Raw genomic sequence first — 15200 nt, forward strand, 5'->3', positions numbered from 1 at the left:
ACACGCCATGAGAAAAATGAGGACAGCTAAATAGATGTGTCTGCCCCAAATTTCTGGAAATCCTTTTGAGGAGAGGATGAAAAAGAAGCTTAACATGCGAGTGCTGTGCATTGGAGCCACATCAGATCTGATGTGAAAGAGAGCGGTTTGGGATTAAACCCCCATCAGCAAAGGAATAGTAGACATACTTTTACAGTAGCACAGACGGAGAGTGAAGAGGGAAATTAACACCAAATTTTTTCCTTCTTCGAATGCTACAGGGTGGACACGGTACCTCAAACCACTGTAAGCCATGTACACCCTTTAAAGATTAATTGCCAGTCAGGGTTGCAGAGTGCCGAGTCAGTGGAGACTCCGTGCAGTGAGTGAGATAGTGAATTAATGGACTTGTAATTTGTGCCGTCGAGAAGGAACGGCTTCATTTCGACACAGTGACATGAGAGCAGCGGGAGCACAGACGCTTGAGTAGATAAACAGAGGAAATGACACAGTGCTGACCGAGAGGGGTGTGTAAATATACAGCTATATGCTGCAGCTAAACAATGGCAGCAGACCAAGAGCCTCGCTCGCTGTCCCTCCATTCTCTGTTAAGCACTGAACTCCAAACACAGACTTCTTCTTTTCTGTCCACATGCAGTGTTGTACTTGGCATGCTCAGGTCCTTCTGTTCCAACTCACTGGAGCGGATGTCATACACATTTTAAGAATCACTTGCATGCAGTGTATTACACCAAACAACTTTTACAGCACTTTTACTGCCGTCTGACATATTTCCAATGTTGGAATAAAATCATGAAAGTTTTGCTCTCACAATTTTAACTGCAAAGTAAGTAGATAGCAAACATGGAGGGGACATGGCAGATGTAAGCTGCTGTCACCGTGTCCTGACTGATAGTTGGACGCTTGCTTGCTGGGGAGTGCTGGGATGAAGCGATTGTGCAGTGAGAGAAAAAACGCTGCACGCCGGTTTTGTTTCTATGACAACAATAAGTCTAACTTACTACACAGCTAACAACAAGCTTACAACGCGTAGGGCGATAAAAGCACAACACTTACCCGCAACATGTAGGGTCCGGACTATCTGCTCCCACAAATGGGCTTTTTGGTCTCTATTGTGATACTGTTTGTTTGTCATATGTAAAGCTCTGACAGGAATGGCCAAAACAAGTTGCTCCTCCATGGTTACCAGGGTGACGAGTGGTGGCTGATTGGTGGCCTAAAAAAAGCGGCATTGACTTCACCAGCGGCTTTCTGAAAAGTTTAGAGATTTTCAACTCGAAGCGCTCAGAGCGGCGGAGCGCTTGGAAAAAAGATGCTGGGTGCAGCGCTTTCTCTCTAGGCGGCCGCTTACGCTCTGTCCTCATTGGGAACAATTAAAAGGCGCTCAGAAAAAGGCGATATGTGGACACAGGGCCTGAGTAAGCGTGGCTGCAGACAGCTCCACTGAACCAGTGAGGGATGAAAACGCTTCACTCCTAGCCTGCTAGCTTGTACTTCTGACCCAGCTAACGTTACAGCCATAATCAGAGCAGACTGACCCTGCAAAATATCCTGTTTGCAAAATCTTATTGTCTGTGACTAAATTATCTGTAGATGTGAGAAGGTGTCTGGTCTTCTTAGAGCTTTTAAATGTCTTCTGGTTGGCATAAGGCAGATGAAGTTCCTCAGGTGAAGGATTGAATGAGGTTCAGATGACAGAAACATATAGTTTACTCTCATCAGAATGATCCATGGTTTGGTTGGAAAGGAGAACAAAGTGGATTCACAGTAGCGTGTCTAATAATGGCTATAAACCAATAACAGTCCAGCAGGGCTTTACATAAACACACTCAACACAGAAAACACATTTTGTTTCTCTTCATTATTCCGACTAACACTGAATATTTGCTTTTGTAATGCACTTACACTCAGAGAAGTGTTGTTCATCACGATAAAGCACTCAAATTAATTCCAACATTACTGTGTCAGGTTTGCAATCAGAACACACAATAAAAACACAATAAAAACACAACATAAAATCCAAATAAATTCCACTCAATAAATCCCAGCATTTACCGTCTGCTGATGACCCTGGATAGAAAGTCACTCAATCACTGTTTTGCAGTAAAAATCCACTTATCACTGCTAAATACAAAGTTCTCATCCAGGCATAAAATGCCACTTCATTTCATGTGCAAATGAAGCAATCTAACTGCAGTGCAGATAAACGAGTGCCTGGTTCTTTTATTCCTTAAACTGCCCTCGAACATCCAACAACTGAAATATCTCCGCTGTTTGGAAAAACATGCGTCTTTGTCCCTGTCTGACTTCTCCCAGACCCCCTTTCACCCCAAAGCAGGGGTGTTCAGGAGTTCAGAAATCAGTGAAAAAGCTGTTATGACTCTACTGTATTTACACGCTTTCATCATAGATGCTGATTGTGTGCTCATGGGCTGTTTAATATGGAATATCAATCACATCCAGCCATGCAAGACAGTGTAATACCGTCCTGAAACACTGATCCCAGAAGTCTTCTCACTGTCTCGGCTTTGTGCTTGAAATTGGGGGAACAACATACCCAAGAATATATATTGATCCTACATGTAGAATGATCAATGTACATAGCTTATTTTGAAGGGTCCACATTACCTTATTTTCTTATTATGGTGATTGCCACAGCCCAACATTATTCTGATCATTCTTTAATGACATCCAGTCAATCAAGAAACACTTGTATAGAGACTTTTACTCTTCCAGTAGAGGTAGTTCATGATTATTGATCCTGACAGTTCAAACCTATAATCAGTATGGCTGTAACGGTATGTGTATTCCTCCTGTACTGTTCGAGAAGGCAACTTCCTCTGTCGGTACGTCCTGTTAACCCTGAAGAGCTTATTTATATCTAATACTTGCAGGTGTTTAGCAGAAGGACGTTTTATCTGACAGGTTTAGCTATTGTGGTCGTCAGCTTTAGCGTGCTTGTCTCTTAAGCTCAGTGGGCATCAATAAGTGTCGACCTGTGTGTTGACCTTGTTTAACTTAAGTCGAGTATGTCTGTGGGTGAACTTCAGTCTTTTTTCCTAACGTTTGCGCAGCCTGTCACTGCAGATTTGGACCATAATAATGTAAAAAACAAATTATTTGATGTTCAACCGCTGTGTGCGATGTAGTCATGTGTCAAAATATACTCTCACGCCCCTCTTGGTTAAGTTGAGGTTAACATGGTGATGGATAAAAGCAACAAACGTCAATTGTTGAAAGGGGACTTGTTGCAAACTTTGCTCCGCGGTGTCAAGATCAATGTGGTTGACTTAGAAACTGGAGCTTCGAGCACACTTCAATGTGGATGAAAGCTCCAGGAAAGGTTAGCAAGTGGAAACTGAGTTGACTTTGTTGTTGCATTTTGCACTACAGTTAGACCTGAAGTGTCAGTGGATACAGGTACACTGATCTTCTAAGCACCATGGAGCGGAAACCATGTGAAATAGCCAGTTCGATATAAGTTTACCAAGTATCAAAAGGCCTTCTGTGAAACTTTTTGATGCCACGTGTTGACCACAATGCATTCTCCACCAATTTTACATTCAATAGTATTGAAGTCCTGAAGAGCAGCCAAGGTTGAGCCACCGAGAGAGAGTGGGAAATAAGAGGGGGCCGAGAGGGGGGGGGGCAACAAGCAGCAAAGGCTGGGGGTTGGAAGTGAACCTGGATCGATGTGTGCATGGACTCAGCCTCTGTTCATGGGGCGCATGCTCTACTAGGTGAACCACCCAGTTGCCCCTACGGTGTCAATTTTTGTTTGAATCCAGCCACAGCACATGCCTTAAGCTGCCCGCTGTATGTGGCCTCATACCTCTTCCCTGCAGCCACAATTCACCTCGTTTAAACCAAGCGTCCACCCTACTGGCAGATTGCTGAGGTCCTTCAGTGGAGACTTTTGGAAACACAGGGCAGAGAGGAAAGACAGTGAGTGCCTGTAATGTTGTGTCACAAAGGTCAAATCACTGGATCAAGCTGGACCAACACAGTACAGTCATGTAACAAGGCTGGATCAATATTGACTCCAAATATCAGCCAGCCAGATTTAGAGCCCTTGCGTGCCTTCACTGTGAGACTTTGTGCCAAGCGTGTGCGTTTGCCTCGCTGTGCAATGAAATATTAAGACTTGAGTGAGAAACTGAAAAAGCTTATGGACGATTAGATGAGTGGACAGCTGTTCTGACGCCTCGCAGGAGGCTCTGAGCTTAAAATACACGCAGTGAGACAGTTCACCTCACGCTGCTCCTGCTATTGTTAGACTTTCCTGGGCCCTCCTCCATCCTGACGGCTGCTGCTGCAGCCACTGGTGCTGGTGGGAGACAAAAGAAACCACAGGCCGTCGCTGCACGAGCTGCCTCGCCACGTTAAATCTTCATCCTTTTATTCTTTAAGAGCTCCACGCCTTAGAGCTTCAGCAGAAAAGTTTGTGCCTCATTTGTTCAGACGTTTTTGTGTTTGAAGGGAGGAATGCCAAAAGTGTGTTTGGTTCTTGGCAGGACTAATACGGTACAGTCAAGACGTCAACCTCCAATCCTGTTAGACAGTTAAAGTGATGATCTCAAAGATTTTTATTTAAATAAATGTCTGTTAAGTCACTATCTATCGCCGAATGAGGTAACACAATGGTGACTGAGCCTATGGCCCACTGATGAAAGCCTTTGCATTTGCAGTATTACAGACTGGGTGTCTGTGGCGACACTCAGTTAGTGACGCGTTTCCATCACCCAGCAGTGGTTGGTCTGCCAGAGAGGGTAGGCGGAGCTAAACAGCTGCTTTTTGGTCTCTGCAAGTGTTGCGAGTAAACAGTAATCTACTATGGCTGAACAAACAAAGAAAAGATGGATGGCTACAGATACAACTTCAACAATAACTGAAAATCCAAAGAAAAAGAAACAAATTCGACGCTCAGATGAAGGCGAACAGGAAAGCGACCGCCATTGAGGAAAGAGTTACAACCGTGATTAAAGGAGCCAATCGTAGACGTGTTGTTAAATTGGGAAGCATGCGCCCACGTTCCTTTTTATCGCCAAAGGTGCCGCCAAATAGAACAAACCTGAGAACTTCGAGATTATATCTTTACACACAGAAGTGGAGGTCTTGATTCCACATAAACTTTACTGATGCTCAGGTTCAGGCACAATGTCAACAGCTGACTCTAACAAAGGACTGTACATGTCGTGTTTCTGGAACAATGAACACACTAATAGACGTGTACTGTGAAGCAGTATGTTGGCTATTCTTGCTACAAACTCTGTCCCGTTCATTCCTTGACCGATCTGAATGTGATTAAAAAGGTTTGGGGTGAGCTTCAGTAAAGCACCCTGGCCTTTGCAGAGGTGTTTTGCCTAATGCTTGTAGATTTTCCTTTATGTCTCTTGCTAATGCCGCCCCCTTGATGGAACTTAGTACACTTCCTAATCCATCAACGGCGATCATCACCCCTTCTCGTGTATCTTACTCTACCTCCTACCCTGACTCATTCCATCTCACATAATCGACGGAGCTGAAAATACATCTCTGAACATGGCGTTTCGGAGGCAGCTGGAGACAATTGTTGTCAGCGGGAAGGTGAAGAGGAAGAGAAGGAAGGAGGAAGTAGAAGGAGAGCTCTGGGACCTGTATCTGCCACCAATAAAGACTCTGCACCTCCTACTCCAACCGTCGCCAAGTGACCCGCCCCGCTGCACGCACCAGCCTGGCGTCGTACAGACCTCCTCACCCTACATTGCCGTCACCCTTCTTCCTCATGTCTTCATTGAAACAGGGAATTGAATGTCTGCTCTTCCTCCTCTTTCTCTCATCTCTTATCATGATTTCTCTTCCTTCCCCGCTTTTTTTTTTTGCTTCACATTTCACTTCCTCTTCTCTCCTCTGGTGACATCTCCTTCTTCCTCCTCCTGACACGCTCTTTTGTTCCGCTCCTGTTCCCTCTCGCCTCGTCTGCAAAGGTGTTTTGTTTGTCTGCTTGATTCAAGGCAGACGGGTGATGAGGAGTTGAACATATTTCTTCATTCTGTGTCGTTACAGGATTTTGAAGAATTATTGCACAATCTATATTTTGAAAGCTGCCAAAAGCTGATATTCTGTCCTAACTGTAACCATGGTTTGACTTTTTATGATCTTGTTAGTAAGATAAAATGTAGGGTTAGAACAGGAAGTACTAGCATATAAGTAGGTGTCTTTCTCTGGTTACTAGGTTACACTGCAACTTAAACCTAGAGCTGAAGCCCTTAAAGGGGAAGTTAGGTATTTTTAAACCAGGGCCCTATTTTTTTACAAATCTGGGTGTCGAAATGACAAAAACTTTTTGAATCCGTCCAGTAGGCCGCCGTAGTCACGATACGGCCGCAATGGCCGCAACATAACTGCCTGGGACAAATGCGCCTGATCAAAGTATGTCCACCGACGGTGGTTCAAATGCCTCATCTTCATCGTCGATCAGGTAAATGTTCAGTCATGGCTTTTGAAATGTATTCCTGCTGGCAGTCCTCTACCTAAACAAATCCTCTCTCCAACTCTCACTCATGTTTCCACCGTCCTGTTCAGGTAAAATCTCACGTGATTTCAGAGCGAGACTTGTCCTTGAGCGAGACTTCTGTTTCCGGTTACACAATAAGGATCTTACTCTTTAAAAAAGGACGATCTTTGTAGGGATCATTTCCGTAATTTTGTTGGATTAACAATCTGAGCCTGTCAGTGGCAAAAACAAGCTCTTTTAGTGGACGTACACTACAAGTCAAAAGTTTGGACACATTTTCTCATACAAGTGAATGGGAAAGTGTGTCCAAACTTTTGACTGGTAGTGTACTTTGATCGGGCACATTTGCCCCAGGGGATTATGTTGCAGCCATTGAGGCCATATCACGGCTACGGCGGAGGACATCTACTGGACCGACTCCAAAAGTTTTTGTTCCTATGAGCCATTTCATAACACAAGTTTGTAAAAAGAAATAGGGCCCAGGTTTAAAAACTTCACAAATACCTTTTTGAGACAAGTTTGTAAATTGTGGCTTCATAAATAAAAATGGATTGACTTGAACCGTAGCTATATTTTTGCTTTGTTTAATTCATTTGTGACTGTCAGCATACTCGATTTATTTTTCCACCTGTACTGGGTCTTGAGTATCTAGCTGTTTAAAAACATCCACAAGAGAAGATGATTGGCAGTCTCAGAGAGAGTCATATTAATCTTAACAATCATAGTAAGTTACATTTAAAAAACAAACACAACAAACAGTTTGGGAAATGGTCTTGCTTAGTGTTAAAATAACCACTGCAGAGGCATTTACTTTGGTTGTTTCTTTTTAATGCCCACTGTAGAAACACATTAGCATCTCATCTGAGGTCAGCAGTAGCTCAAGGCCAGCCACTCAGAGAAAAGAAATTGACAACAGTTTTACTGTAAATTGCTTCTCCGATAACTTTAATTGTTTTGTTTGAAATGCCCGCTTCTGGCGGATCTTGATTCCTTTCACTAAAAGCATCATTCAAGAAGACTTTCTTGCTTAAAGCCCCCTTTATCATTTCATTAGGAGCCGTACTTCCTCCCACAGACCACGGTGTGTTCCTTATCGCCACATCTTTAGACGGTTAATAATCCCACCGTGTCAACAATTGGGCTCAGAGATGTGTTGTTGTCGCGTTGATTGTATCGTGTATGCCATCCAACACCAACAGAGGTATAATTATAGGTGTTAGGTGCAATTATGTCAGTCAATAGAGGGACGTTGAATGAGGCTGGCACAATGCAAATTAAATCAATAACATAACCCTAAAGCCTGTGAAACAGTAGCAGTTGGACGTTCTCCAGAAAGCCTGGTCACAGTGGTTTGCCCTGAAAGAAGCAGTGTTGTGTAGGTCTTGTTGTATTGATCTCCACACTTTGTGCTGCCTTCTCTCATACAGAAAAAGAGACCGTCCTGGAGCCGTTCGTGCTGAAAGACCTGCTGCCGTCATCGCTGGGAAGTTACTATCGCTACACTGGTTCTCTGACTACCCCGCCGTGCAGCAAGGTGGTGGAATGGATAATCTTCAGCAGACCTATATATGTCTCCTACAAACAGGTGAGATGCACATATACATAACACAGAAAAGAATTAGCGTGTTGGGATGTGGGACAGCTGCGATGTGGGACAGCTGCGATGACACCAACCTTTAATGTTGGCTGGATTTCATTTGTGTTTGACAGTGCAAGGAGTAAAATTATACCTCCTGAGTGCACTATGGAGCATGAGTAATCAAACACACTGTAAAAATGAATCATGTTGCTGCACATTAAGGGGGGAATTCACTAAAGGATTGCACGGCTTTTGCACCCGCAAAACCTGTGCAAATAACAGCCTCCGCCTCATTCTCCAAGCACGCTCAGAGGGTTGAATGCACCACAAAGTGCGCTGCAGAGCAAAGAGCATCTCTGTGCTCCGGTGACGTTATGCGTCATTATGCAAACATTCGGGGCAAATTTGGCCCCTTTCTATGCAAATGAGCCTCGTGGCAAAAAACATAATTCTCAAACAGCAGCGCTAACAGCACCGCGCAGTTAGAGTGAAAATATTACCGCCTGCAGAGAGCTGGTGGTAACTGCGGCGCAGTAATATAAGGGCTGTCACGCTCAGAGTTTTCGGTGATCATGACGACAATTCAACCTTTTCTGTGGTCAAAAAATGTGATGGGTTTGTAGAAACAATCTGATAATAATATATTGTCATTATACAGTAATAATCAGGAGACTAATCAGTCAGAAGGCACAGACACGGGTAGACAGTCTGGAGCCGTTATGCATGACGGGGATTGTCATATGGACGAGCTGCTGTGGCGTTATGAAGCTGCGTTACAGACAGTGAAACTAGTGAACACTGGTCACACACTCTGGACTTTACAATAAACTGTTAAAAGAGCTGCCGCCTCCTCTCCCTGCTCATCATCGATCTGTGCATGGAGTTGAGATCCGTCAGTGTGCGCTCAACTGATGCCAGAGAGCGCAGCACCGCGCAGCAGAGTGGAGGTGCCGACAGCTCCTCTTCGCAATCAGACACAAAACGAGCAAACTGCACGGATCTGCAAAACTTTATGGGCGTGTTTACACTCAAATAGCATTAGTGAACTTTGCTTTGTGAATCGGACGCTGAGACGGAGCAGATAGCGGGGCAAATGATGCGCAATCTATGAAGCAGCCGCAATTCATTCTTAGTGAATTGCCCCTTAGCGTAGACCACACTGTGTACATTTCATGTAAATCGAACAATGTTTGTAACACAAGTCGTACTGCCTCTCACCAGTAGATCACTCGTAAGTAGACAGGCCAGGATTCTTATTAAATATGGAAAGTTTGGCGCAGATTGGACAGTGTGTGTTTGAGTTTTGTGGCAACATATCAAATTCAGCCATTTAACAAAAATACATGATTTGACTTATTATTGTAAAGGTCTTTTTTTTAATATGCTGAGCAACTTTAAAGTGGGTTGAATGAAGCGCCTTGGTAGAGTTCAACACCTGTAAAAGGCAAAAAAATTCACCAAAATTCAAAATAAATTCAAAATGGCGGACTTCCTGTGAAGCTTTGGGCATGGCTCCAAGATAATTTACTGTAGCTCTCTTTATTATAGATCCCAAATTTCGTGCATGAAGGTGAATTATGCTGCCGGGGCCCCTTTGTTGAACATTTCCAGGGGGCGCTATGGAGCCATTTTGCCACACTCATGCCCAAAACCCACTCCCTATGTAAACTTTCACCACTTCTGATGCTTGTGCGTGTGTGTGGGACATTTCTGCAGCTTTAGCCCTTTAAAAATGCAAATCACTCTAACAAACAAAGAAACAATTATCCTTGCAATTCCTGGCGCACCTGGAGGTGCTCAGGCCTTATTACTGCACTGAATGTTTGTAATGATTTACAGTAATCACGCTCAAGGATGAGGTGAATGCTAGACTTTGCTATTTAAGTATAGCAACACAGTGCAGCCACATTAAGAGCTCCTTTCTCAAGACCATGAGTGAATAATTCTGTTACCTGAAACGTAAAAATAATTATTTTGAGATTTAATCCATTACCCACAATTAATGACTTGTTATCCAGTGATCAGTGATTAAACGTGTTACTATGTCAGGATAACAAGCGTCCATGTTTTGTTTCCTCGGAGCAGTCACTCCTGTCTGTGCAACAAATTTATTTGCGTCTGGGAAATATAATTTGTCATCTCTCGAACATCAGATAATTAAATCATCGCAACAACAGCACAGTTTACTGTAGGATAATTTGATAATTGAATCATGATTAGAAAATAAAGACCTAAAGGCAATAAACTTGGTTTTTCAGACTCAGATTCTCTCATTACAAATGGCTTTGTGTGATCGTTTTGGCCCCTGAACATTGAAGCAATATCACATGAGAGGGAATGATGTTGTACTGAACATCATTACGGCTGTGACTCGGTCGTCGGCCCGACCTCTAGGGTGACATCGCTTTATTAGTTATACAGTTATACAAGCGGCAAATAGAAGTATAAAGTAACAATCAACAACAGATTCTTTTTTGTTCCACCAAATGAACTAGTTCTACAGCTTAACTGAAATTGGACTTTCGTTGCCAAGCTACCCAAACATTCTCCTGCACTCTGTAGCTGTGTCCCAACGGGCTGCAGCTTTCGAAGGAGGCGGTCCTCGGAGGTTGCTCCATTCATAGCCTGCGTAGACCAAAATGAGACGGTCTGGTCTAACCTTGTGTCACCAAATGCCGCTCCTTTCGCCTTGCAACAGGTAGCTAGCAGGCTAACTAGCTAGCATAATTAACGTTGCGTAAGTTAACCTATTATTATAAAGATAATTAGCTATTTGATTCATTTTAAAGTGTTTTCCTCGGCCGTGTAAATGTCCGCCTTCTTGTTTGAATTGCCACGCAATGCATCTCAGGATACGCTGTGAATAGGATAGGCTGTGAAGGATGCACCCGATGGATCCTTCGTGGCCGGGGTAACGGCTGCATCTGAGGGAGCCTTCAAAATTGTGACAGCCTTTGACGCGCTTCTTTGAAGGCTGCAGCCCCTGCATTGGGACGCAGCTTGTGTCTACAGGTTACCACAGAGTGATACACACAAGTTCCTGTGATGTTGTACTTTATATCGCCACTCATGGAATCCCTCTTGTCCAATCAGATTACTGTTGTATAATGTGGTATATTACATGTTGCATGTGTATCTTGAAGCCTTGAATACTTTCAGGGTTGGCAAATTTGAAAGAAGTAAAAACAAATGGTCGAGAATCTCATAAGGAACCAATTTGTGAGGTACTTTGTGAGGTACATCTAACAAAGGAACAACAAACAGATGACCACCTCTGAAAATGTGAACGTTGGTCTTCCTTGATTCATTTTTTTACAACTAAGATTAGAACTTCAACATGTTTCTTTTTATCACACACAATAAGGCAGCTTTACCTCGTAGTGTACTCGTTTTTGTGTGGGTCATTTGGACCAAGGGGAAAAAAGACTACACATTGTTAGAGTATACATGACAAGTACATCGTTGATTGGACAGTTTGGATGATTGTCATCCTGCATCAGTTAGACCCATGCTGTAAAATCCAATTCTGTGACTGACTGAAGTGTATGCTAGTCGAGGAAGGCCAAATCTTTTTGGAACGCCATCCAAAAGATTAAGATGATATGCCAACTCATTTTGACACAAAGGTGGATCCTATTCAAGACACTTGAAGCATCAAGAAATATTTTAGAAGAACAAGTTCCCAACCTTGAGCAAAACATGTCAGCTCAGATTTGGACAGTGCTTAGGATCTTCAGACCCGCTGCACCAACTAAAATAAAAAGGATTGTCCTGTCGACAAAGGTGAGGATTTGGAGAGTTGAAAAGAGTCCTCACAGCTCTATTTATGCAGGTTACCGAGTCTGCAGTGGGATGTGAAATCCTTGGCTTTGTTTCCCTGATCCTTGTCTCTGAAAGGGCTCAATGGTTTAACGTCCTGTATGGAAGGCAATAGTATTTAAGGACTGGGCTGAGAAGGTGTTGTAAAGGTATATTGGACAGGTGTATACTCATTAACATCATTTTGTTTCGTCTTTCAGTTTATTACAGGTCTAAATTGAAGTGTTTGTTTTTCATGTGATGGCCTGGCTTCATTGACGATTATAGGTCCATCACATGCGCCTGCTGGCTGCTGACTTTCCCCCCATGTTTAAATCACTGTTGACAAAGCTGTCCATCCCTTCTCTTATTTAAGGCCATGTTAAACTTTAACCGCTTCCACCCCGTAAACATCCATCAGGTTTCTGTACAGTATTTAGTTCTTTCCAGAGAGTCATCAGCAGCAGGTGGTTTGTTTTGACCGTACTTTGACATTTTCTCATGATGATGTCATTTTGAATGCAGGAAAAAGCTAACACAAAAAGAAACCCAGGATTAGTTTAACCCTGGGTAAGTGCCCCTTCATATAAATGAGTGACAGAGTGAATTGACCTTTGCATTCTGCCCTGCAGGTGCAGCTGTATTTTAATCAGAATTTCACTGATTTTTTTTTGTATTTTTAAAGAGAAAATATTTTAGAAATTACTCTTTCATTTGGCGATGGTTAATTACAACCTCATGGTGGCCAGCAAGTACAAACACCAAAATAAATACATTGACAGCAAATACGCTGCAAATATGTAAACGATGTGAACATTACTTTACTTTTCTACTTGAGGGGAAAATCTTCCATGACTCAATCAGCATTGATCAATCAAAAATGTTTGAAAATATTACTGAGATAGTGAAAAAAGCCTTCTGAGATCAGACTCCATGGATGTGAAGCCTCTGAATGAAACATCCACCAAGAGTCTATGTTGGTGCTGGTCAAAGGTGGGCGATGTAATACCCAACAAATATACCAAACATTTAGTTTTTGTATTTTGCTATGATTCTTTTAACTTCTCTTATTTCACTTTTTATCTTACAAAACAAAACATGTTGTTTTTAATTGATCGCCCACTCCTACATAACTGAACAAATTAGAGCAAAAACAGGAATAAAGAGAAACAATCTCCCTAATTTGACTTTCCTACAAAACATTTTGTGCCCCACCTACACCTGAGTAAAACTCTGATCAATAGAGAGCTTGGTCAGAGATGTGTTTGGTCCTCTAGAGAGTCTGACTCTAAATCTCAGTATATCCATCACCAGGTCCACCGTTTGATCTCTTTGTAAGAAGTTATTTATAAGAGTTTAAAGTCCAAAGCTTCCTTTGTGATACATGAATCATGTGGTGCTTGTTCTTTCATTTTGTAAAGTTGACAGTCAGTGGATTTTTATTCTTAAGGCTAAAAACTGGAGACTGAAGTCAAAACCTTGAAAAGGCCAGTGTCCCACTGAAAATGGTAATAAATGATTTGAAACTTTCAACAGAGCAGCATTTCCAGTGTTTCCAGTGTGTGTGAATAAGGATCAATGGAAAAAGTCTTTGGTTCCCCCCCCCCCAGTCTAAAGAGCACTTGGCAGACTTGTCCCCTAATGAGACCAAATGAGTTTGCTTAAGCGCAGCAGTGGAGCAGGCCAAATGTGGATGAAGTATTGGCTCCTCTGCTGTAAACTTATGAAAGCAGGTCAGTGTAGAGCAGACTGAGGAATGATGACGAATGAAGCACAGACAGGACGCCAGAAAACGAAACCTCTACGACAAGTAAAGGAAGCCACATCAATGAGTTCCCTGAAACCTAAAACAAAATACTGAATGCACACACTTTTCCAGAGCCTAAAGAGAAAGACAACCAGAGAATCACTCCCACTTCTGTTAATCTTTAGTATTTTTAATCAGATGATTAAGCTATCTTGCATATATTAATCCTCTGCCCTTATTTTGGCCTTACAACTAATTAGACCTAATTGGACTGAGAGCATGCCAGGTCTAATCTACACAGAGGCTGTGTTAGCAGTAAACTTCCCATTAATTAAAGAAGTACGTTTAGGAGATGTTGTATTTGTGAGCCCACTTACAACAACAAGTACAGGTTTATCGATTTCATTCACGCTTGACAAAATTTTGTTTGTATTTAATTTTTTTAGCAATTTTTATGCTCCATTTTTTATATGGCTGAGACTGAGGAAACTGGCTCTTAAACACCAGGCTCCACACAAGTGGAACAATCAGCAGATGCTTGTAAAATTAAGCAAGTTAATCCCTTTTAATCAATTAAAATCCCTTCTGAGTGAAATAGATTAGTGTAAAATGAATGTGTTTTCTTTGATTTGTTATTGTCCCTTATCATGATGTGCTCGGTCAGTTCATTGTTTAATTTGTTGAATTTAATTTGTTGACTTTAACTTTTGTGTTCTTTTAATTTTGCGTTTTATAATCAGGGATTCTTCTTTAAACAAATTTGTTATAATACAAATAAAACTCTATCTGAGGAAACAAGAACTTTTGACCTTTTATTTTCCAAAGTTTTGCATCCTGACTGAATGTCCAATTAGTGATATGCTGTGGAGTCTGTATCTGCCTCTCCTGCCATTCAATGGTATCAATGAATTTAGCAAAGGAGGTGCACATCTGCCGTCCATCTTCATATACAGCCATTGGTCAGACCAATGACTGTATATAAAGATGGACAACGCGTCTCCATCTGCTCCCATTGTATGAAAGTGATGCCAAAATAGCCCCCGTGATAGGCGCTGCCATCTTGCGATGGTGACGTGATTTGGAGCAGTAGAGATCGGTGGGTGAAGCGCCCGTAGCCACTTCTGCTAACCCAAACACACATTTAACTTACCAAAAAATAACGCAAGCATCCCGCACACCAGCGTGTTTACCAGCAGAACAGCTTCTTTGTGTTGGTCTGAGGTTAAAGTTCACAGGTATGGAAACTTCAATGACTGTAGTGATTGTTTTTGTTACGTCTCCTCTCGCCGTTCATCCTCCAGTCTGATTATCCAGAACAGATCGGCTGCAGGAGCTGTATTTGTCAACAGAGATGTCAATCATCATGTTGACAGCATCAAATAACTAATAAAAAAATAAACACTTGGACATAAATCAGCATGATAATAACTAACTATAATGACAGACACCATGTTTGATAAAAATTAATTTGGCGTGTATTTTGATTTTATAGTTTGACTCATGTCCCATCTGTTAACATGGAGGAGGCGGGCTTTATGAGCTATACTGCAACCAGTCAGCAGGGGGCGATAGAGAGGGTT

At 42.3% G+C, this 15200-nt stretch overlaps 1 protein-coding gene across 1 annotated transcript in view; it reads left to right on the top strand.

Moving 5' to 3' along the window:
• Nucleotides 1–15200, top strand: part of LOC138605376 (receptor-type tyrosine-protein phosphatase gamma-like) — a 444649-nt gene that overhangs the window by 338487 nt on the left and 90962 nt on the right. The window contains exon 7 of the mRNA XM_069677579.1: nucleotides 7924–8081. Coding sequence (XP_069533680.1) covers nucleotides 7924–8081 — 158 coding nt within the window. The remainder of the gene's footprint in view (nucleotides 1–7923; nucleotides 8082–15200) is intronic.

This window comes from Semicossyphus pulcher, unplaced genomic scaffold, assembly GCF_022749685.1.
Source record: "Semicossyphus pulcher isolate SPU_LCO1_2020_fin unplaced genomic scaffold, fSemPul1.0.p SCAF_3, whole genome shotgun sequence".
In the NCBI taxonomy this organism is placed as follows: domain Eukaryota; kingdom Metazoa; phylum Chordata; class Actinopteri; order Labriformes; family Labridae; genus Semicossyphus; species Semicossyphus pulcher.